This window comes from Pieris brassicae, chromosome 1 (assembly GCF_905147105.1).
Source record: "Pieris brassicae chromosome 1, ilPieBrab1.1, whole genome shotgun sequence".
Classification (NCBI taxonomy): Eukaryota; Metazoa; Arthropoda; class Insecta; order Lepidoptera; family Pieridae; genus Pieris; species Pieris brassicae.
In genome coordinates, this window is record NC_059665.1 from 17816394 (window position 1) to 17841701 (window position 25308).

The 25308-nt window shown below is 32.8% G+C and overlaps 1 protein-coding gene and 1 long non-coding RNA gene across 4 annotated transcripts; one reads left to right on the top strand and one right to left on the bottom strand.

Annotated features, from left to right (window-relative positions):
- Positions 1-671: 671 nt before the first annotated feature.
- LOC123708290 lies at positions 672-9594 on the top strand. Of its 2 annotated transcripts, none has more exons than XR_006753587.1 (3): positions 672-829; positions 922-999; positions 9498-9594. It is a non-coding gene; the product is annotated as an uncharacterized LOC123708290 (long non-coding RNA). The 2 variants fall into 2 exon arrangements; XR_006753585.1 differs by having other exon boundaries at positions 672-822.
- On the bottom strand, positions 8395-24991 carry LOC123708276 (chromatin-remodeling ATPase INO80). 2 transcript variants are annotated; one of them, XM_045658939.1, is made up of 29 exons: positions 24836-24991; positions 24410-24655; positions 23944-24149; positions 23527-23727; positions 23186-23280; positions 22674-22869; positions 22390-22527; positions 21705-21901; positions 21139-21346; positions 20712-20891; positions 20214-20469; positions 19760-19906; positions 19107-19247; positions 18741-18862; positions 17988-18271; positions 17319-17527; positions 17049-17152; positions 16663-16824; positions 16047-16206; positions 13685-13812; positions 13375-13464; positions 13007-13084; positions 12359-12517; positions 11803-11905; positions 11644-11726; positions 11394-11508; positions 10637-10777; positions 9517-9701; positions 8395-9112 (listed from the first exon to the last, which is right to left on the bottom strand). In XM_045658939.1, the coding sequence occupies exons 2-28, from the start codon at positions 24645-24647 to the stop codon at positions 9520-9522; spliced, it is 4323 nt and encodes a 1440-aa protein (XP_045514895.1). In that variant the 5' UTR covers positions 24648-24655; positions 24836-24991; the 3' UTR covers positions 8395-9112; positions 9517-9519. The 2 variants fall into 2 exon arrangements, with proteins under 2 accessions (XP_045514895.1, XP_045514887.1); XM_045658931.1 differs by having other exon boundaries at positions 24410-24991.
- Between the last annotated feature and the right edge of the window lie 317 nt (positions 24992-25308).

Genomic DNA, 25308 nt, shown 5'->3' on the forward strand with positions numbered 1-25308 from the left:
ACAGAGGACTCCAATTAAGCTGAAATATGCGCCATTTCTATACGGTATCGTCGTCTACACACTGGTACTAGACAGTATTTTAGATGTTGCTTCACTGTAGTTTTGAGTATGTATAACAGCCTTTATGACCTATTATTTATTAATTTTATTCGATATAAGATCAATCAACCAATACAAACCATATAATTCCGTTATTACTCCAATATCCTGGAATAAATACGGACCTCTGCTGGATAACCTGCGGAAGACATGGGGTATATACAAACGAGGCCTCATTCCATTTGCAGATTTCACGTATGAAGTCGAAGCTCCGGCACTGTAATTCTCATGCTAGGACCATGAGCAATCTTGCATTTAGAACACATAATATAGTCTTCTAGAGGATCGCAATACAACTGAAATTAGCACTATCTGTTTATTTCGGAGCTTCGATGATTTCATCCATCAACATCCATTTGATTTCATTTGTAATAGATAAGATATTTATTATTTTTATACAAAAAAGTGGATAATACCCAACTACTGTATTGATGTGACTTCAAAGTTTCGTTTTGATAATTCAATCTTAATTCCTTGCTAGTATAAACAAAAATAATTAAACAATTTTCCACGCGATATTACAAAAGCCATTATCCAGTCGCAGACTATGGCATATTGATCTAGCTGCATTACTGTGCACATCTACAGCCGCTCGCTTACACAGCTAATGGAAAATCTATATTCATATAGCTTTCTATTACATTATGCACTGACATATTCCAACCTAATCTTTGTTTAATAAGAATTAGAAGAGGATGGGGGCTGGTATGGAGGATCAGTATGGTAATCGGTATTGTTTATTAGGATATTATAGTTGTGTGACATCTCGAAACTATTGGATTTTGGAAAGATCTGGACATATGATCATTTATTGTTTTACAGGCAAATGGGTGAAGCCTTGTATTCGCCCGGAATTCTAGTTTTTTCATGATACATCTACGAAGACCACCACTAAGCACAGTGAGTTTTTTTTTAATTTTTCTTACAATAGTACTTAGATTTTAATATGAATGTTTAACATGAAATAGAAAATACATACCGTTCAAGTACAAATTTCTTCATTTAATACGAAAACGTTTTGAATGGTCGCTTTTTGTATTAGTTTTTTCTCGTCCATATATCAACACTATGAACATTAATCACCATCCCACCTTGGCACATTAATACATCATCACAACCACCCCTAACTTCAAACCGGAAATAACCATTTGTTAATTTTAACTTTCTGCGGAAGAAACTATCATTTATGCTGCGTATAGTTAAGCTCTAAGTATGAACTAACTAGCTCTGATTGAGTAATTAGGTATTTGAATAATATTTCTGTAAGAAGAATATCAAATCAATATTTTCTCATAACGCCTTCATGTTGTAGATTTGAATCATAATTGCCGTATTTTTGTCTTTGGTAAGAGTGTGGTTTGGAGCAAAAGGATTCTGATAAGTTATTAAGTATGGAATATCAGCGTGCTGTTATGGATTATCATACTTTTTGCATATCCATTGAATAATATAAAGTATTGTTTATAAATAAATAACGTTCAAAAGTTATATTGGCACGCACACACACAGCTTAGAAATGGTTATGTATTCTATAAGATTTTTAGATGTTTGGGTTACCAAAATATCTCGTGGAGACGAAAATGGTCATCGCTACAGATATTGTGACTTCCTCCACTTCCATACAAAAAGCTACGTACTCTAGTAGAAGTTGTACTTCGTTGTACGAGTACGTGTGATACTTTGCTAAACAACAAGATACTAAAAAAGTCCCCGCCTATCAAATAGCAATATCTATTTTAACAACCCCCAATCCCTCGTCAGTTTCAGTCATAACAAAATCGTCACGTAAATGAAACACACGTTTTGACGTTATTTCCATAGTCGGGGGTGCAATTCGATATGTTTTTTGCTGGTCTTAATTCGAGGTGTAAAAAACAAGGGGTAGAAAAGATATACTATCATTCATACCGACGCTGTTATCTTTCTCTGATTCTCAAACTGCAAATGTAAAACGAAAACTACAATAAAGTTTTCTTTATTTTATACTTTTACCGTAAAATATTTTCTTGTATTTTGTTGTGTTAAGCTAAACTTCTACAGAAATGGTAATTTTAAATAACTAAACTGAATTGTTGATTTTTTTTAAGTCTGTGCGTTGTAGGATTTCAGGTCGCTGCTGTGCTAAATTTCTTGCTACTTATGGCAAAACTAAAAGTATACTCATCGCATAACTGCCATGCTGGTCTCGTCCCGCGTTATGATATGACTTTGATTTATATTTTACCAGTTCAATTTATGATTGTTATAAAAATATATGTAACTTAAATTATTTAAAAGTGTCTCGGTTATCGTCATTTCTGATGCTCGTTTTTAAGAACATGTATTTATAATTTTATTGCTAAAAGTCTATATTTATTTATTGCTAAAAGAACAGGGTGCAAACGGGCCGGAGGCTCCTCTGATCTTAAGTAATACTGCTGCCCATGGGTACTCTTAACGCCAAAAGGCTCTTGACTGCATTGCCTTTTTTGAGGGATCATAAATCGAATTGGTTCGGAAATACTTCAGAGGCTAGCTGGTTCCAAATAGTGGTAGTGCGCAAAACTTCCTTAAATAAGGCTTAGTTATGGAACAACGGCTGTCTGATGATACAGACCGAATTGCGTAATCGGTCTCGACGTCGGTTGACGAAACTCAGCTGCAGGTATTAATCACTAGACACTCTCCCTGGTAAATGTAATAGAAGATGCAGTACTGGTCGTCGATGATTCGAACCACCCTTCGTTGAATATGGAACTCAAGTGGAAGGAGCTGATATGGAGTTGCCACCTTGAACTGAGAACCGTACTCTTTGTGGGGCCAAATTTACAAAAAATGGTTCAGAGTGAAGTACCGTCATGCGATTTTAAACTCACCAAGCTGGAGGCTATTTATTGATTGATTTCATACAATATAAATTAAGTTGATCCTTTAATGAAAAGGTCGAACCAATTCTTAAAAGGCTGGCAACGTACCTACTCACGAGAATGTGTTGCTCGTTTGCTTTATAAAAAAACTAGCAGCCCGTCCCGGCTTCGCACGGGGTAGACAATTATTTATTTGTAGAAAAAAAAAAAGTTGTAGTGACATAACTACAATAGTTGGACATATGCTACCGCGGAGTTTTTTGTAGACATTATGATGTTCTTCAATATTGTTGTACATTATTTTGTTCTATCGCTAATAGTTTCGGCCGCGCATTCGACGAAAGACATTTTAAGACTAATTTTTCTACACCTTCGGTTACATTGTTCCAATTTTACTAAGGATCCCTAATTTTTTTTCAAAATGAAATGTAGCCTATGTCAAATTGGAAGAATGTAGCATTATATTGGTGAAACATTTTTTTTAAATCGGCCCAGTACTTTTTGAGCCTATTCATTACAAACATACAAACATACAAAAATAGGTACAAATCTTTCCTCTTTATAATATTAGTGTAGATATAGAATATGATAAAGAGGAGAATATAATAATATATACTACATATTACTCTTTAATAAATTTTGCCTCTAAAGTTTAAGTAGCAGAGCCCCTAAACCCCTATGACATCTCAGCTAGCTTGTAAAGACATCCGTCATTCTACGCTTCACAAAATCACCGGCCCTTATGTTTTTAACCGCGCTACTTAGCTTCCGCCATTTTAATCGCGACCCCGGCTGTCGAGGGTCGTCTAAGATTTTCTCCAACATAAAAACTCTTGGAAAGGTCTTATTAAAGTGGCGCGTAGTTTCAGGGGTGTAATGTGTCATTTCCGATAAAAATTTTAAGGAAAATCTAAATTTAAATGTCTCGTGTCATAGTTTTTTTAACATTTTTTACATACCGATGTACCTATATGGTTGACTAAATCATATTGATCCTTAATTTAAGTAACTAGCAACCAATCAAATACTGGGTACCATCTTTCACAAAATTGATAACTAGACAGAATTATTAGGCGCTACGATTTGCAAGTGGAAATTTATAGGTATTATTAAGCACATAGCATCGTCTTTATTTCTTGGTCAATTTACTATTCAGCAGAGCCTCTCTCCACAGTTGCATAGTTATAAAAAAGAGTAAGAATACAACATTATTAAGAAAAGCAAGGGACTTTAGGTTACATGCGATATCATAATTTTTTTTGGGTCGATCATAGAAGTTACGAAGTCTCTGTATGCATAATGAGTAAAATCATATGCTTCATTTCGCTTCAGTCATCCCCTAACAAGGTCCAGGAATGTGACGAAAAACTCGAAATCTTTAGAACGACATTTCTTAGGCGGTGTGATGATACATTGCTGCAAAAACAGATGCCGTCGTTAGTTGATGAATGGCATGAGGTGTTGAGGTGGAAAATAGTATCATTTGATTTATACTAATGATTTCTAAATATAATATCTTTTCAGACATATGTTTTACTTGTCTTCTTACTTACTTAACATCGATGTCACATGTATTAGTAATTTACGTTAATTGCAACAAATAATTATAGAGATATAAAATAGAGTTCATTAGAATTTAGAAAAGTCTTTTTTCTTATATGAGAATCTGTTAATTTACGTTACGGCTAGCATCAAAACCTACAAGCAGTTCATACAGTTAATTATCGATTTTGTACAATTGTCGGGCTTGCTATTTTTGAATGAACATTTTCTGAGGTATCTACATTGTGTAAAAGACTCCGTAACGGTAATAATTTAGGACGCGCCTTCGTCATTCATTGTAGAAGAATTGTAAAACATTACTACATTATTTTAGACAAATAAATTACTAAGTAAACTCTGAGTAGAAGAGTTGAGAATCGCTGACAACGACTGCTGTAGGACTGTAGGACATAGGACACTAGAAATATCAAGTTCTGTAAATTATAAATAAAAATTGTGTTTACATCAGTTGCATACAAAATTAGGAATGAAACTCTTACTTATTAGAACTTAATAGATAAGCATTATGTTTTCTTCTGTGGGAGTTAGAGGGAAGCCTATTAAGTCCTACGTATGGTATTAGTAATTACCTGTATGTGTAACATGGTGTTACGTAATATAACCGACAATTAAAACCTGTACTGTTAGCAAAGAACAATGACCGATTACTGCTCTAAATAGCAGGGACCGTAGGAAACCTTGAACTTCCTGCCATTCTGCCGATGTATTCAAGGAACGTGCTAATTTGTATGTAAGAACTGCACGGTGATAATGATGTGACTGTACGACGTGATATCAAATGATACATTGTGCTTTTTAGCGTGGAAAGATATTTTTCCAAATGTATTTCGTTAAAACATTTTATATAATAAAGTTACCTACCAAACTGGCCCTTTGATAGTATATACGAAAGGTTTACTGTTTATATTAATTTCATTAAACATAAAATAAATACGAAATGGAATGAAATTTTCTATATTTATTTATTCTACATCACTTGATTTGGGAACTGGCAGTAAATGTAAAATTAGAAGCATTTAATGTATATTTATTTTTTTGACGTTCATTGTGTTACCTATATGAATAAATGATTTTTGACTTCGACCTTTGATTATTCTATAAAGAAAGTGTATCAGAAAACATTCATCACAACATCAGAAAGCTTAGCTTTAAATTTAAATACCTACAACAAATTCATTGATATCCATCCATCATCATAACTCCTATATAGTGTGTATTTAGTTAAGGGACGCGAAGAAGATCTACATGTCGACGTATAGCAGAGTAGATTCCCTAGTTGTCGAACACGGTCGTGTCGTTCGAGCCGTTAAGAGGTCATCTCATTAGTCACTCATTCGCATGCGACCCGCGAGCTTTCAGTTCACTGAAACAACTACATTCTCACATAATGGCTTAATAAACGTAATTGATAATGCACTTACGTGTTGCTCGGCACGTTTGCTTCTTACAATATAGTACTATTTATCTTGATAAATATTAAGAATTGAGTAAAGCTAGTAACAACAATTGAGAATTCACCCTAGTTAATTATAATAATAAAAAATATGTAAAAACTGTTATTGTTAATTTAAGGCATCTCATACTGCATTATTCCAGTTGATAAGTAGCTTTTTGTGCGTAAGCCGATTTTTTTTCTTGAATACAAACCGAAATACTGCGAAGTCCGAACATGACAAACCAAACAAGCTATGGAGGCAATTACATGAATTAAAATGATTACCCATGTATTTCAAAGCAGTTAATTACGGAAGTGTTAGTCGTGTGTCGTGACACCGAATATATTGGCAGGCGCCTGCGCGTGCGCACAGCATATTGATATGTCAATCGTTTGATTGCCTTTAAATCATTTTAAACAAACGAATTAAACTTGTAATAAAGCGTGATACTATGTCAAACCTTCAGATTATAGGTATAGTAACTGCTTTATATCTCTTGGGAAAATTTACTTATGTGTTATGACTTATAAGAGAAAGGTCGATAAAAAAATGATGAACTGAATAAATATAAAATTATTTAAATATTTTGTATACCTACTAGTGCTAACATTCGACCTATTTCTAGTGCTACCTGTAGGATTAAAATTTTCCTTAACTTAGAGGCAATGCAGGCAATGCTTTTGAGTTTCACCTGACGAAATGTATAAATTATCAATATTATTTTGATATATAATAATAATTATAATTTAATGTATAATTTCCCAAGTTCGATAAGTTTTCTATTCGCCTTAGCGTCACCCACGTTATCAATATATTGTTTTTAATTAACACAGTAGTTACCGAGATTAGAGCTTACCAAACATACAAGCAAGCTCAGCAAATAAAGTTTTTGTATTAAAGTTCTGAGATAAGAAATATGCAGAAAAAAATCGGTTTACTGCTTATTATTGACTGCTTAAATATTACGGCATGTTGAATTCTTTGTATTACTTTACAGAAATACTTTTCATAAAATGGATAAAAATCAAATCACTACTTTGCTTAGATTACTTTAGAGAAATATCTTGTTTCAGTAAAAAAATATACTTTGAACACTAACCTGGGGGGCTACTATGAGCTCTTATTGTGACCCTATTGACAACTTACAACTGATGAGATGCATCGCTTATTCGTATCATGAAATCAATCATCATCAAAAAAATGAGACAGTTTATGTTCCCACGTGACCTTAGCGGTAATCACATTTCATTCGTTCAATTTGTATGAAAATCCGTACCATGACCGCTCGGCTAAACCAAAAATTTGACCGTTTTGCCTTCAAACTATGACAGAATAAGCGATTCTAAAAAAGTTACCTTTTTTTTCAACCATTTTGTATCGAACGAGTCCAAATAGTAGTTTAGAACATATTAAATTCAATATTTTAATAAAACTTGTTAATAAAGTTAAAATAATAAGATGCACCTACTGTCTAATTTAGGAAAAAGATGTATATTTCGGTATTTTGAGTTGAGAAAGTGTGATTATGAATAAATTAAATGTGTTATAGGTAAATACTGCAACAATAGCTGTTCTTCATTAAAATTCATTCATGAATTGTATTATTCTACTCTGCTTTTTGTTGTTTAAATAAACAGGAATTTTTCAAATGTATAATAGGTATAATAATAAGCCATTTGAAAAATTATAATAACTTTAAGCCATTTGAAAAATTAGTATTTATTTAGTTAGGATGACGCCATTAACATAGAAAAAGTTGTCTTCAAGCAATGTTCAATTGGATATCAACATATATTCATAGTCTCTCAATTCAACGATTTTCTCAGATTAAGCTGTAAAGAAAATATAATTATTTATAATATATGAATTAATTAAACTATAAACAAATTTTCTACAATTTGAAGGAATTCATTTTTATTATAGTTACTTAAGATATCTTTCGCAAAGGGATAGGGATATCAGGAATTGGCTTCAATATAGGTATTTATTTTTAGAAAACAAATTTGTGAACAATACTTACCGCATCATATTTAGAAGTTAAACAATTTGTAAAACTATATTTATAAAACTGAAGTTTTGTAAACACCAAGATATTGAAAGCTATTGTCAAAATTTGGCGAAAACGCTTAAAAATAATAAGTGTCAACTTTCAAAGCACAGAAAACTTTACGTTTTAAATATATATTAAATAAATTTATATAAAGACATAATAGCTTATTGTGATTCACGAATTAATTAAAATCATTTTATAATTTATTTATTTTTATAGAAACATCTGTCGAAGAAAGTTTGCTGTGTAAGTGTAAACAACTTTTGAAACTTGCATAGAAACCCCAAACATGATTATCGTTCTTTCATTCGGTACTAAAAAATGCTATTGACTTTAGGTACCTAAACTCAACTGGATTCTTTATTTTAATGGTAGACTTAAGATATAATAAAACACAAACCGGTTTGAAATTATTTTATTAAGTGACTTTTCCAAGACTTTCTTTTCTTTTCCTTTGAAGACACCGCAAAATTTGCGTTCAAGGAAATTTTTCATGTTTCATCAATTTTCGGATTAAAATAGTCGATAATACATTACACATTTATTTAACAAATAAAACATCGATTGACATGGATTTTTTAAAGTAATCAATATTTGGTTACTGAATTGATTTTTAACTGCCTTGCAACATTTCTTTGAATAAAAAACAAGCTTTTACAATTCAAAGCAAATTCGTAGAAGCTTTGCTGCATCAATCACGTTTCTAATTCGATTACCAATATTATACAAATATAACGCTTAAAAAGCGGCTTCTCGAAATATTCTATAGAAATCAAAATACTACTACATCTAATTACTTACAAAAGTTGACGTTTAGCAGGTTCATTTTTTAAATTTGTATTTATTTTCCAATAACTATCTTTATTTATTTATTTCGTAATCCTACAGCTATAACATATAACATATAAACAATTACACGAAAAATATAGCCAAAGATGGATGTTTGGCCAAAAGGTAAGGATGTTTGGAATTAAATGGTAGTTTATGTAATACATTTATATAATTTACACAATAATTTAGTTATTTTATCGTACAAAAAATTCTTAATAATATCATTACTAAATATATTAATATTGCACTAATGGTCCATAAAGTCAACAACAGCCACTTTAGTTCATCTGCCAAAGAAAACATCGTATTAAATCAAGGATATCTCGATTAAGAAAAAAACTCCTAAGTTCACGTTAAAGTATGAATATTGACGGCTAAGTTTTACAATAAGTCTACACTATCAATGTGTATGGAGCGTACTAGACATTTTTGAAAAATACCAAAATTCAGTGCTAACAGTAATTTCTATAAATGAGTAAGCTTGTCTTAATAACACTGATTGACTAATTTTAGCGAATACATGTTTCATATAAAAAATACCTTCCATTTTCTTTAAAATTTTAAGTATCTTTTGTGATAAGATAAAATGCATTTATTTTCGTTAAATTAATGAAAACTAAGGTAAAGTAAATGGTTTAATTAAAACTATTATTTGTGTTTTTACGTATTTAGAAAAGCAATATATACTCACGGGTCAGGGAGGTGGCGCCAAGGGCACTAATAGAGGCTCACGGGGCCTGCGTGGGCGTCTGGAAGGGGCCCGGGGTGCCACCGTTCTAAGTCGGGGCCTCCCCGGCCCCCTTCGGCCGCGGCCTTCTGGAGCTCCACTTGCCTCCACAATTTCAAGAGGCATATCCGATTCCAGGAGAAGAGCACCTAGAAATAAAAAAGCGAGATATTTGTAAAATTGCATCTATTTTTTTATTAAGAAATGTTATTGCAATTCATATTAACCATTCTTTTTCATAAATCATTTTTCCTTTTATTATTTCAAATGAATAAACAAAATAATAATTTATGTTCAAAAGACTGAATCAATGGAGACGGTATGTTTAAAATTAATATTTTTTGGGATCTTAATTATTTATTAGATGTCTCTTTCAAGCTTTAAGCTTTATAATTATTCATTAAAATAAATATTAACATCTTTTTTACAACCAGTTTTTTCTCGACTAGAAAGTTAAATTTGGAATTTCTTAAATTAAAAAATTCCAACAGATTTATTTTCTATTCAGACTGTATACTAATGCACTAGAAGACTTGACAAAAAATCATACCAAAACCCACTATAACAAATTATGAAATAATGCGACCATTATATATTTTGACAATGTGCAAACTCAGAGTATACATGAGGTAAGTGTGAGTGTAAGATTTCTAATACTTATTAATCTATCATATAGAAATGAATCGCAAAATGTGTTGGTAAGCGCATAACTCTACAACGCCTGGAACAATTGTACCAATTTTTTTTTAATGTTCGTTGAAGTCTTAAGGATGGTTTTTACGGTGAGAAAAATTTGAATAATTTACGGGAAAACCCTAAAACAGCCCTTTTATTTTTCCCATACAAACGTTTTGTTAATAAAATGTAGAGTAAATTTGAAGTTTATTGCTATTCAATAAAGTACAAACACTCACTGTTGTCTAAGCAATGTCGCGTTCCGAAACACAACAAGTGATAATATCGCGAACCCGACCAAATTTTTTGCGCCGACTATAAAATTGGTAGGAACAAAAAACTGGCACATTTCAAATCTTTTTGACAGAACGAAGTCTGTGGGGTCCGCTAGTATTAAATAAAAACTTACCTGCAGCAATAGCAGAAGCAGTATCAGTGTGTGGGTCTGGCCTTCGATTAGCAATAGTGTGCCTAGAACCTCTCGGACGTCCACGACGAGCGCCGCGAGTACGTGACATCGCCCACGCGCCGCGGCTTACGTTCGTGTACGCTGGAAACGTATACATATATATTATAGTATTATAATCGATGCGTATTCTTAGTGTCTAGATTAAGATTTATATTTTTTTATTGACACAACTAGGTTGTCTGAGCGGAAATTGATCTTGCGTAGTGGTTGTGCGAACATTTTTATTTCATAAAAATTATATATATTTAATTATGTCATATTAAAAGAATTACTGGCGAAATATAATGACGTAACACTGTTTTCGACATAACGAAAAAGGTAATTTAGCACTGCAGCTACCTCAAATCCCGCAACGGTTTTGTTTCCGCACAGACCCCACTAGTTAAATTGTAATTTTCAGGTTATAAATTATAGGGCTCGTCATGCTCTTGTAATGACTTTGGAATAAATATGTGAAATACTAAACTTTAACTTAACCTAAACGTATTTAACGACGGCTATAGCATGCCCTTCCTTCTTTACTCGACAACAGTTTCATCAAAATATTTTGTCAGAATAAATCAATAAATCAGACAATATATTTTGTAGGCCAATTGTTATTTGTATATGTATTGACAAACCAATTGAGTTGGTTTTACATTCCTTACTATATATTCTATCCTATTTTTCTATATGATAACAGTTTTTCTATACTTACGAGAAGGCATTATATTTGGCGTGTCCACCACTAAATCTCCCTCGTCATCGACTTGTAAGGGACTACCCGGTTCTGATATGGACTCGCGAACGCGTTTTGCTTCATTAACGACCGGCTGCAACATAACATTAATTAAGTTATATAATTAGGTATTTCACGTAGTTACATAGTATTTAAGAATTTCTCTTCTCAGACCAAATGTTCATTAAAATAATGGAGTTGTATAATATATAAATTATATCCTACTCACCGCTGGCACAGCAGGCAATATTCCCAATTTTCTTTTCCGTTCTCTCTCTTCTATAATTTTCTTTTCTTCAGACTTTTGACGATCTGAAATAAAGTAATGTTCCAAGAAATAACACAAATCACCTTAAAAATATAATCAAACTTGTTTTCAATAACTCACATTTAAGTTCAATTTCCTCATCGTCCAGCAACAATGAGACAACTTCCTTTGGTTTGAGGGTGTCTGGTTTGAAGTTACCCCCGCTTATCACCATTCGTTGAATCTAAAACCAATATTAAACAAATTGAATATATATATATACCAGATTTATTATTATTACTTATTCTTATAGATGTGCTTTTGTGATTTATCCATTGACCATTCTTGAGCACCAATAGATATTTTTTCTACGTAGGAAACCAGCGCTTTCTCGTCGCAATTTAGAGATGTTGAATCATTAACGGACCGCATTTGATTTTCTTGGAATAGTTAAGAGTTTAGTATATATATTTTTATGGATGTTTCCTAATTTCTGTCCCCGTCTAATGAATATTTTATTTATTATTTATAAAGTCTCTTGGATCAGATTTTTAAAAGATTGCCTTGCAAGATTTGTTGAGTAATTGTATTGTATGTATGTTGAGTATTGTTTTGGATGTGTATCCCATTAAATATCGAATAAACATGATACAGCCCAGCCAGTCCATTTCCTTTCTGTATATTGCCCAAAACTTACCTCACTCTTTTCCCTTGCCCGCTGCATAATGCGTTCTTCAATAGTTCCCTTACAAATGAGCCGATACACCGTGACCTGTTTGGTCTGTCCCAGTCGATGTGCACGGTCCATCGCCTGTTGGTCTACCGTTGGGTTCCAATCAGAGTCGTAGAATATAACCTATGGTTTAAAAAATTACTTATTTAACACTTTGGAGGACATAACCTATATACAATTGAATACTAGAAAAAAGATTTTTTTATTAAGAACTAAAATCGCAAACGATAATAGGCATTTTCGGCCATGGCACAGGAATTCGTTTTACTTAACGTTATAAACCAGATCAAAGACAGTATTTAGAAAGGAAGTAGGAAGTCACAGAAGTCAAGAAAGACTTACTTACGACGTACTTCAATACATCATATTTATAATGTACAGGAACCACTAAAGTTCAGTTTAAAATGGAATATTACCAAATTAATACACATATAGCCTTCTCTGTTCGTTATTTAGTAAGAACAAGTAAGAAGAAAAACAGAATAATTAACGTTTTATTTAGCAACCAGTGTTATGGTCGGGTTGTCTTTGACCTTCATGATGGATTATTCAAAATAATTTTTTTTCACCATTAATACACGAGATAAAAAATTATTTTCTAAATAAACTTACAGTATCGGCCGCAGTGAGGTTTATTCCCAGTCCCCCCGCACGCGTTGACAACAGAAATACAAATATGTCTGTCCGAGCCTGAAAATTAAATTATTACAATAAATAAAATTTTCTCACTTTTAATCACATGTAATAAATACCGAAACAATAAAAATGATGAATGATGTCGAGAGCAATAGTTTAAAGTTACTTGCACACTACATTTTCTAATATCAGTTATTTATACAAATACAGTATATTATTTTAAATTGCAAGCGACAATTTTTCACACTGATAGGTCTGTCGAACAAGAGTACAGTTGTGTTCTCGTCTAGCAATATTTTAAAATATGTACCGCTTAAGCACACGCTATACTTTATTAAAATTACCTGAAAATCGGCAACCATGTCGCGACGGGCTGATATTTTACTGGAGCCGTCCAATCGCATATATTTGTGTTTCCTGTGCCACATGTACTCCTGTAAACACATAATTAACACAAATTAAATTTTGCCTAAGTTTTTATAACACAGTATCGAAGGTCTGAAAATTGCCGGCAATATTGATGAATATTTATTTCAACTGAGAATAATAAGATTTCTTCAACAAAATAGCACTAAAATAGTAGATAATTACTACTAATTTAGAAACGATACAATTTTATACAATTTAAAAAAATAATTTTATATAACAACTTACCTCTAATAAGTCAATCATTTTCGTCATCTGGCTATATATAAGGACTCTATGCCCTCGCGCCTTTAACCTCTTCAGCAGAGAATCTAATACTGTTAGTTTTCCTGCATCACTGACTAGCTGGTTCTTATCTGAATCAAATAAGTATTATTATTATATATTAGGTCCTTACATATGAAATTGGCGTTTTGTATGGGAGGAACAAAAAGTCGAATATTTTTAAATATAATATATTGAATTAATCAAAGTATGAACCATTTTTTTCTATGCACTTAGTTCGTTGTTCTTGTTATGCGTAGTTCATTGATCCCTTTACTAAAAAAACCAGTCGCACGGGAATCAATAAAATCTGTGAAGGTGATTTGGATTGCCCCATCAGAGTAAGATTTTTTCCCTTGCAAGAAGTTGTCCAAATTTCGAAAAAAATGGTAATCAGTTGGAGCAAGGTCCGGGGAGTACGGAGGATGTCTTAGACATTCCAATTGAAGCTTTTCTAATTTGGTAGCCGTCTGTTGTGCAGTGTGTGGTCTAGCGTTGTCGTGAAGTAGCAGTGGCGTGGAGCGATTGACCAGCCTAGGTTGTTTAGCCGCTAGCTTTTCCATCATGGTTTGCAATTGCTGACAATAGACATCAGCCGTAATAGTCTGGCCAGATTTGAGAAAACTGCAATGAACAATACCGGCACTAGTCCATCAAACGCTTACAAGTAACTTTTTTGGGGTTAATTTTCGCTTGGGGCAGGATTTGGCTGGCTGGCCAGGATCCAACCATTGCGCTGAGCGCTTCCGATTATCGTAAAGAATCATTTTTCATCACAGGTAATGGTTCGGTTTAAAATACCTTCATTATTGTGCCAGTTCAGTAATGTAACGCAGCAGTCGACGCGCGTTTGCCGGTTTGCTACAGTCAATTCGTGAGGTACCCGCCTTTCAAGTTTTTAATCTTCCCAATTTGCTTCAAGTGAATTAAAACAGTTTTATCACTAACACCGCAGTCTGCAGCTAACTCGGACGTGGTTTGCGATGGATCCGCTTCCCAAATAGCCTTCAATACTTCATTATCAACTTGGGTCTCAGGCTGTCCACGGGGCTCGTTCTGCAGGTCGAAATTTCCAGAACGAAAACATTGGAACCAAAAACGAACTGTGATTTCTTTTGCAACATGACCGCCATACACATCATTCACCCTTCGTGTCGTTTCCGCAGCACTAGTGCCATGGCGGAACTCGTACTCGTAAATAATGCGATACTTTAAGTTTTCCATTTTGTAAAATGATTGACGCAAACAGAAAAAAACAGAAAAAAACCAAATGAATGACGGTCATCGAAGCACAAATACATGAGTAAATAGCTATACAAATTTGAATTTGAAATTCCTAACCAAAGAGGAGGTATTTGAGGTCAAAGTGGCCAGTACGACAAAACGCCAATTTCATATGTAAGGACCTAATATATGGATGTTTTACAAGCATAAATGTATACATACTTGTGTAATAAACATTGCCCTACGTTATGTAATGTTATGTATTAAATAATAATACTTAAGAAAGGAAGTTGTTACTATGGTTTAGGCTGAGATTCAAAATCCAATAAATTATTGACATATGAGATTCCTTAGAGCTCTTTTGAGTTTTTTATCAACATATGCAAGTCTGGGATATATATACAGTTGAAAATACTGACAACCGAACACATATTTAACCTGTTACCTCATGAAGGTAAGTACAGAAGTATTTTATAAAAGGCTAATCACACTTTGCACTTTCCATTGGCCGTGTTAACGTAGTGAGATCGCAGGTTTGTTCCCCGGATATGCACCAATGGACTCTCTTTCTATGTGCGCATTTAACAGTCGCTCGAACGGTGAAGGAAAACATTGCGAGGAAACCGACTTGCCTAAGAACCAAAAAGTCGACGGCATATGTCATAGACAGGAAGCCGATCACCTGCTTGCTTATTAAATTGACAAATGATCGTGAAACAGAAATGAGGCCCAAATCTAAAGAGGTTGTAGTGCCACTGGTTCTTTTATCACACTTTCCACTAAAATAAAAAATAAAAAGGTCTTTAACAAAAAGAACCGCAATATTTCTTCTTACATTAACAAAAGTTTCAAATGCTTTGTAACAATCGTGATCAACGAGACATATTGTTTATTGATATTATTATTTAATACGAATGAAAACTAGGCATACTCTCACACATACCAAAATTGTGTTAAATTGTTATTAATTTAGTCCCATTATTTTTCAGTAAATAATGTAATAAATTTTAATAAACCTTTGTCCATAAAATACATTTATATAAATAAGCAGTGGTGTCATCATAGTAAATAAGTAGAAAGTAGCATATAAGAATAAACATACCGGGCACCTGCAGGGAAGCCCAGCCGTAAGGTGGCCGCGCGTTATCGACAAGCCTAGAGATAGTCTCGCTTCCGGGACCTGACTCACAATGCGCGTGTCTCGTCATGTGATACGCGAACGAACGCGAAACTGCGAACGCTTGACGTCTTGGCGCGCACACCTAAATTATTTATCTTAGTTAGAAATAAACATGAAGTATAACCCCAAGTTGATACCGGGTAAAACAACTGTTTCAACTTGAAAGACTACCTAATTGCCTGGACACATTATTAGTAAAGCTGACGCCTTGGCGATGAAAATTGAGTCCTATTGAGAGGTTGCGAGATTTACTGCGATTGGGTTTTATACTATGCATTACGTACAGGTTTTTACTTAAAATCTAACAGTGTAAAATAATTTCTTCTGTTATGATTATTTAATATATTTTTTTAGAATCAATCGCACAAAATACTATAGGTAATGAATGAAAAAAATATTTTGCCGCATATGAAATTTATAATAAAACACAAAAAGCAAGAAATATATGAAATATAATAAAAAAAATTTAAGAGCCGAATTAATAAGTTTTACGTTAATCGAAATAAGTATTTCAGGTTTTTTTACTTAGTACACTTACCTTTTGCTGCGCAGTAAATAAGAATGCTGGTAACGGTGTGGGTACATCATTGTATACAATAGAAGGTCTTTCCACGTGAGGAAATTCCGCCAATTCCACGGGCTGACTATCCACGGATATCACACCTCCGTCTTCAGTCTTTATCTCACTTAGCATTTCCGTCTGAAATGTACAGGTCTCTTTACTTAACTAAGGTAACAGCAAAATCAGCACATTATTTGCCATTGTATTTTAGTTTCGTAACAAAATTTAATAATATAAAATACTTGAAAATCAAAAATTATTTATTTTGTTATAAATACTATTTTTTTATATTTTATTTTTATTCAGTTCTGTTTTATGAATTGATATGTATTTTTTTGGCGGCACCAGTGTTGTTTTGTTACCTGTCCACTAGCTTCTTTCAGTTGTCTTCCTCTTAATGATCGATGTTCTATCGTCTCCGGCATATAATGTATTGTGTGATTTAAATGCGCGTAAAAAGGTCCACCTGTAAATTGAAGATGAAAGAATTGAATTCTTAATGCATAACATAAATTTAAATTGAATAAGTTCAACCTTTAGTAATTATTTGCATATGCCAAATACAGTACTTAAATTATTACTATATACCATTACAATTACATCGTTATATAGTTACAAACATTTGAACATACCTGGTATCCACAAAGGATACGTAAATAACATATCGCTCCATAACAAGGAATCTTCTTTCCGTGTCTTTAGAACATCTCCATCGGGACATATCAACAGTAAGTGTTTATTGCTAACATTCTTATAATCATGACAGTCATCTGTATACCACCATTCTTGTCTATGCCTTAACCTTTCATATGTTTCTAGACTTTGTTCTATGTGTAATATACTGTAAGATAAAAAAAATATGGGTATCCTCAATTTGGTGTAAAATGAAAGTGAGGGTTAAAAAGTCAAAGGACAAAGTTGATTACAATCTATAGGTAGGTTAATCTATTATCAATCTTTAACTACATACATATTAAAAAATCCCAGATGTTATATTTTATTTCAAATTCATTATGATTTATTATACAATATGAATCTTTACACTTAATCCTATAGAAACTGATTGTAAATGTTTATTATTAGTTGTTACCTATAAAATATTATGTATGGTTATTTAAACTATACTTAATTAAACATTATAACTCATTGTTAAAAATAATTATTATAAACAGATATTGTAGTCATTTATGTTTAGCTTTGAGGTATAAGAAAAATGTCATATGATTTCAAGTACAATAGACTATTGAATTATAATAATTAAAAATCGAAAATAATTTAATTTAAAGAAAATAAATACTTACGCATCCAGCCACCCACATAGCATCACCTGATAGATCTCCATAGGAGATAAGTCCATAAATCTTGTAAACGAGAAACAATCACTATTCACTTCACTAACACTCCTATGCACATAATCACACACTAGAACACTAAGTATGTTATATAATAAGTGGCGCTTTGATGGTATACACCGAAGTAATATACAGTCTTCAGCTATCACTTTTGGTACATTGTAGTCGTCAACATGCATCGCAAAAGGTGATCTTACATCACGTCTCTCGAATAATTCTGGGTGGTTGCAGACCTGGAATTTAACAATATATTTAAACCTAAAATCTATGTTTGAAGTGTGTATGAAAGATGAACTGTTCATAAATATAACATGGTATACCAGCCTTCAAGTAATCATACACATTGAAACAAACTTGGCTGATATTAAACCTAATGTTGTTGTTGAAAATTATTTACATTTCCTTTTTTAATGATTTGTTTACATTAATTACATTTTAAAAATATTAAAAACCAATATGCATGCATATTGACATAGCCTTATCTATAGTTGTTGTCTACGCTCGAAAACTCCTAGAATAGGTTTCAAATACAAGATTTAGTACGACTTCCTTACCACAAATCCAATAAGTTTTTATCAAACATTCAGATTCAGATCTAGGGCCATGTCTGTGAATGTAACCTCTAAAATCTTTCAGCAACAGAAAAAGAACAGAAATTTATAGAACAAATTGTGATTTTCTAAAACATTATTAAAATGCTACCTTTCTGAACTGCATAACTAAATTCATAAGATTTGAAGTGAAATTTTTGTCAACATTATGTCCAGTTTCTGATCCAATTGTGTAGTGCAATAGTTCTTCTATTTTTATTTTCTTCTTCAATGCTGTTAATTGAAAATATGTATTCGTTATTAGTAGTTCTATGATGATTTTAAATTATTATTAACCAATTTCTATAAACTCTAACATCCAGCTAAGTAAGATAGTATCTTTTTAATATTATTTATAGCGATGGTACATAGTAAATAAACATGGCGGAAGCCAGCATTAGTTATGATTTAAGAAAACATTACTAACAATTTTAATTATAATTACATTTTCTTTCTTTTATATACACTAAAATCTTACCAATATATAATAGTTTCTGTCTGATTGTCAAAGGGCAATGTACCATAATTTCTATTTTGTCAGATAATTCATTTTCCACATCTTTCTTGATCCGCCTCAACATAAAAGGTTTTAATATCATGTGCAGCCGGGAGAGATGCTCTACAACAACAAAAAAACATATTATAACAGGTTTTTAAAATTGCTTAAACATAAATTATAACCACAAAATGTATTATATCAATAAGCCACCTTTGGTTAAAATAAATAATAACGTAGTCTGAGTGAGTAATTAAATTTAAAAATAAATATTTAATTAATGTTCACGAAATAAAAGGAAATATGATGACCCTATGTCCCACTTGTAACCACATCCCTCGAGAGTAGGTAATAATAAACAAGTATGCTTTATTCCATTAACACAACTAAATCCATAGTTGGATATAATAATATAACATAATTGGATAGACTATGGGCTGGAGGTTTCCGAGATCCATATTTTTTTTTAAAATACTGATTCGACTAAGCTACTAACCTGCCTCTCTTCGTCACAGAGTAGTTGAAGAAAGGGACGACAGAGTACTTTAGTAAAAGAGTGCAATTAGAAAAGTTTTTATGAATAAGGGGCAAATTCAGTCTAAAAGCGCATCTTTTGTGACTGTGATATTACATACTTTCATCAATCGTGCTTTTATTTTCTGCATGACTTTCGATGTCCTTAGAGAACCATTCGTTGAATTCCTCGTGCGAATCAAATAATGTTGGCATAATGAAGTGAAGTAACGCCCATAACTCCGCCATACTGTTTTGTATTGGTGTCCCTGTATAGAAATAAATCAAGTTTTAAATCTTAATACAATATAGATATTTGTATTGTCACTGTACAATTATAAAATAAAATCTAGGTAACACAAAAATCGGTAGAAAATGTCGTTTGAAGAATTTCATCCTTATTCCATGTTACAATAGTAAGATATATTTTATAGGTGATAAAATATATTCAAAGGAAACAGAGAGTAAACGAATATATGAAAATCTCTTCCGAGCCAACTAAACTGAAAGCACTTCACATTGAAACCACGTGTTAAATAACTGTACATTGCTGCTTTATGAGTAGTAGACACTTACCTGACAACAACAGTCGATTCCTACAGCTGAACCCCAACAACAGCTTCCACCGCATACTCGCTGAACTCTTAATGGCCTGAGCTTCATCCAAAATCATATATTGCCAGGAGACACGGTTCAAATATTTAAGGTCCGAAACCACAATTTGATAAGAGGTGATGACCACGTGAAACGCTGCCTGCTGGGTGTGAAGGTCCTTTCGCTCCCAGAACTGCCGAAGAATTTTACGCTCGCTGGGACTGCCCCAGTATGGCACCTGGAGAAAAGTCACAATTGTAAGTCTTATTGATAAAGCATAAGCATAATGAATGTTTTATCCTTATAACACTAAAAAAAAAACAACATTCGTAATAATATATATATATTATAGTATTATATATAATGAAAATATTATCACTGTTCAAATTAAATTATGATATAAAAGTTATGAAGATTTACAAATAAAAAGCACCAACAACTAGACGCAGGTATGCTACTGTACCTAAATAAAATACTTACCACTTTAAAGTCTGGTGCAAATCTTTGCATCTCTTGCTGCCAGTTATGTAATGTGGAAGCAGGAGACACCACCAGAAAAGGTCCCCATACACCAAGTCTTTCAGCCACATGACAAAGGAACGCTATACATTGTACTGTCTTGCCTAAACCCATTTCATCTGCTAGAATTCCACTTATACCCTGAAATATATTAACTTTTTCTTTACATAGAGGCACCACCTTATACACCTTAAGATAAAACATAGCATACAAATATAACATAGCATTAATAGTAGCGGGTGTTCATCAATACTTTTATGAGTTGCATTAAACATATCTTTATCTGAGCAAATGTATTTATATACAGATAAATTAAATATTGTTTAACGCAAAACTATTTTTTTTTTTAAATTAAATAGTATAATTAAAATGAGTTTAAAGCAAATACCTGGTCATACAAATTGGCCAGCCAATTCATTCCCTTCAGCTGGTATCCCTTCAATGTCCCTTGAAATATAGCCGGTTGGTCATGATCACCTGGTCTCTCAGTACGACCCGAATCTCCCCCAGCCGCTGCGTCTAAAGCCGCTGTACGAGCGCGATCGGTTTGGAAAGCCTCGCGTGCATTTCGAGACGCAAGGGCTTTCATTGCCTCACTATAATTAGGGTTTAAAAGGTTAAGATTATAACCTTACATAGAAGCATATTCTTTTCTATAAAATAGAACCAGATAGCTGGAACTTCTATACTTAATGAACATAGTGTTAATAATAATAAAAAATACTATAAAAAAATGTATTTAATTTTGTACTTCATGCTACTGGTATACAGAAAAGTCTGTTAAAACAATAAAAAATTTTTTTTAAATATAACTATATAAATTGTTTACGGACGGACTACGGACCCCTACGGACTTTAGTTTCACAAAGATAATTAAATGATGCCAAAACTCCAAGAGAAGGACGACAAAGAAAACAAATGTCATAGAAATGTATAACGTAATCAAACACTTACCTATCGTAATTATCAATCGCGGTGAGTCTTGGGTCTCTATCTTCGTCCAAATGCCTTAATATTCTGTCAGCCCCATAGTCTCCTTCTTCAATTGCGTTTAACTTGCGTTGCATAAAGTGCGCGTACAGTTCCGTTTGTGTAATTAGGAAATTAAGTTTGCGACGTTGCCGCTTCGCTTCCATTAATTCTACGTCCATCTAGAAAAATAAAATGTGATAAGGATAAAAATAATATATTGGAAACTAAACTTACTTACATAAAATACTAATAGGGCTACTTTACAGTCGTCAAAGGGTTGTCGTCAATGAAGCAACTTATTTGTATCATCTTATTGATTATTTACTAAATCTATTATTATTGGAATATGGTGGAAAAGAAATGTTGTCTGTGTTATGATAATTTATTTTATAGACTGCTATATTTTGTATGCCTAACACCTATCAACGGTTTTCTCACCGAGCAAGCCTTATTTGCGTTCATGGGAATAATAATGCCCAATATAAATGTAAAGTCATTATTATGTTTACAAACTTATTTGTAGTACAAAAGATAAGCTTAAAGGATAATCATAATTGAAGATTGTGAAACATCAGAAGATTGAAGAAAATAAATATATGTATTTGTCACAATTTGTTAATGAGATAATGATTGCTGCATGCAAAGCCTACTTACTAATAAAAAATACCTTTCTCTGTTCCTCAGCCTCTCTTTCCATCCTTCGTCTAGTTTCCCTCTCAGCGCGGTCATAGCGCCGCCAATAACCCTGCATCTCTCGACTCAATCGTTTACAACGCCATACTGTTTCCTTCATGTTCTTCTGAGACTGATTTAAAAAAAATATATACATTATACTATATAACACATTTAGTAGCCATAGAACCAAGATTGGGTGTGCTTATTTTTCATCAACACTTCACCAAAAATATTTAAATAATATTAGTGGATGAACTACGCAAATGTTTTTATTACCTGCATAGCAACATGTCTCCAATGTTTACTGCATAATGTTGCCAACCTCTTTCTTTGCAATGTCACCTCTTTGTGTGTTGACGTTCTTGCTCTCTGCACTTTCCCTAACTCTTTCTTTACTAGCAGGAACCAATGTCGCTTCCGTCTCGCTGTTAATGCTTCTGGACTCTTTGCCATTAATGCTTTCTTTCGGCCTCTGAGGAATTGTCATATCACATTTTTTATTAATAACATGTATATGTTTAATAAAAAAATAAACAGTAACAAGCTTACAGGCAGAGCCAAATCTATCCTGTATACTACTGTAATAGGAATTAAGGCAAAGAAAAAAAATATATTTTTAAAATTACTATGAAGCAGTATTTGTTGCTGGGGCATAGGGAAAATCTCTTATTGGCTTCATTCAATTGTTTTTTTTATATTAATGCAAGTGTATTTCAGGCCATTACCATGGGTATGACAGACTCTCATAGTTCCAGTCTTTAATCATTATTAAAAAGAAATGGAGTTACCTGACACTAGATTTTTCTGCTATTATTAATTCATCGCTCAGCTCATTTTCTTCTTTGATGTTCTTTAAGTGATCTTCCCAATCAACTCCATCAGGCTAAAATACAAGTTTTACTTTTAATTTGGTTTTTTGCCTATTTTGTTCAATGTCTGTAATTTTGTCAAAATCTTTAATAAAATATTTGAATCATACCATCAGGCAAACCAAACTAAATCAGGCAATTATGTAAAAAACCTCATATAACTTTAGATTTAAAGTCAACTAAAGTAAAGTGCAGCCCCAAAAAGTAGATCCCTGGAATGAACTAATATCAATAAAATATTCTTCTATTTGTATACTCACAGCATCGTTTCCACTTTCTGTTATATGTCCATCTTTAGTTTTTATCTTTTTCGATTTTTGTATGTTTCTAGGAACGCCTTTATCTGAGGGTCGGCCTCTCCGTCCTCTTGTGGGGGCTGGAGGAGGCCTGTTTATTCTCCTCTCTGGGTATCTGTCCATGGTTGATAGCAAGCCAGCCCCATAATACATGTATCGAGAATTCTGAAGCCAAAAAAATATAGTATCTTTTATAAGTCATCATTATTAATTTAAAATATTTGTGCTTGATGTGTGATGCGCTACATTAATTTTAAACTAGGTCAAATCTTATTAAATTTTAATGTTGATTGACACAAATGATTATTCATATACCCTCAGCATGTAGCAATTTCACTTTATAAATTGTATTAATTTAATTATAAGTAACTATAAACTCACACCAGGGTCCTTATAATAAGACCTAACATATTTGTTATGAAACTTTCTCTCTTTGAGAAGGTATTTAATTCTCTTCTCTTTTGCTGCTGAGGTATCATCATCACTGCTAGATTCAGACTCTGTTGATAATAACACATCTCGAAGCCACTCCCTCTCTTCTCCAACAGATGATAGATTGTATAGACGAGCACGATCACTTTGCCGTTCTGTAACACATTAGAATATTTACACAGGTACAATAACAGTGTACAGTTAGATTATGTAGTAGAAATTTGTGCCTTTACTTTCGTGAATTATGATACCAAAATTTGATAAACAACTGCACTAAGACAGCATAAAATGCGAAATGTTTCTATGAAACAAATAAAAATATCTAAAGACATAAATTTCTGTATTATTTAAAAACATTATAAAAAACTTAATTTTGGAAAAATAATTTATATATTTCTAGTTAATTTATGTATACCTTGTTTAGTAGTCACTACACCATTCATCAACTTATCCCCTTTAGACATTTCATTACCAACTGATAGAACATCTGAGTCATCCCCACTATCACTAACACCATCAGAATTTAATATCCTTTCAACTTGGCTAACAAACGGCCTGATGTCTAGGGCGGCGTCCAAACGTTGTACATATATAGGGCGAGCGATTTCATGTCTCTTCAACACGGGCTTTCCCACAACAGCCTTTTCGGTCATTTCAACTTCTGCAATTACGAGTGCTCTTAATGTTGATAACCTAGTATGTGACCGTTTTCAAAGACGAGACCACTTAATTAATAAAAAAATATACAGAATCGTAGGCTTTATATTGTCGTAGTTAAAAGAATAAGGGAGGTGGTGGTTTAGTACATGAATTGCATGATAAGTTGGAAACTTTCGCCTACATCAAAATTGATTTGCCTCAACGTGATATCTCGTCGATTACTTAACACAAAATTCCACAAGATTCACAAAATGGCGAACAAGAATATTGGACAAATTGCTGTCACTGTCGCCGCCCAAGCGGCGCACATAGATATTCATTTCGTATTCGAGCTTGAAAAAACACGGACCCGCCATAACGCCGAAACTTTTATTTGACAAGTGACAATCAACCATTTCTTATTGATGATTTTCATTGGCCGTTATTGGATTTGACGTTAATTCCACCAATAAAAATAGATAGACTTAGCCATAAGACCAATAAGAAAGGAAAACCTATCAGAAATTAATATGATATTCGTTCGAAAATAATTTTTTTTTTAGTTAATAATCAAGAAAGGATTTTTGATCATATTATAAATAATATGATTATACAAATATTTAAGTTCTAATTAAGTTTATAAACATGAAAACTAATTTATAAAAAATTTATGTA

Coding starts and splice junctions, on each gene's coding strand:
- LOC123708276 (XM_045658939.1), bottom strand. CDS start 24,647: ATGACCGAAAAGGCTGTTGTGGGAAAGCCCGTGTTGAAGAGACATGAA. Junction 20,470..20,711: donor TTGCACCAGACTTTAAAGTG/GTAAGTATTTTA, acceptor ACTTTTCTCCAG/GTGCCATACTGGGGCAGTCC. Junction 11,727..11,802: donor TGAGGAAATTGAACTTAAAT/GTGAGTTATTGA, acceptor ACTTTATTTCAG/ATCGTCAAAAGTCTGAAGAA.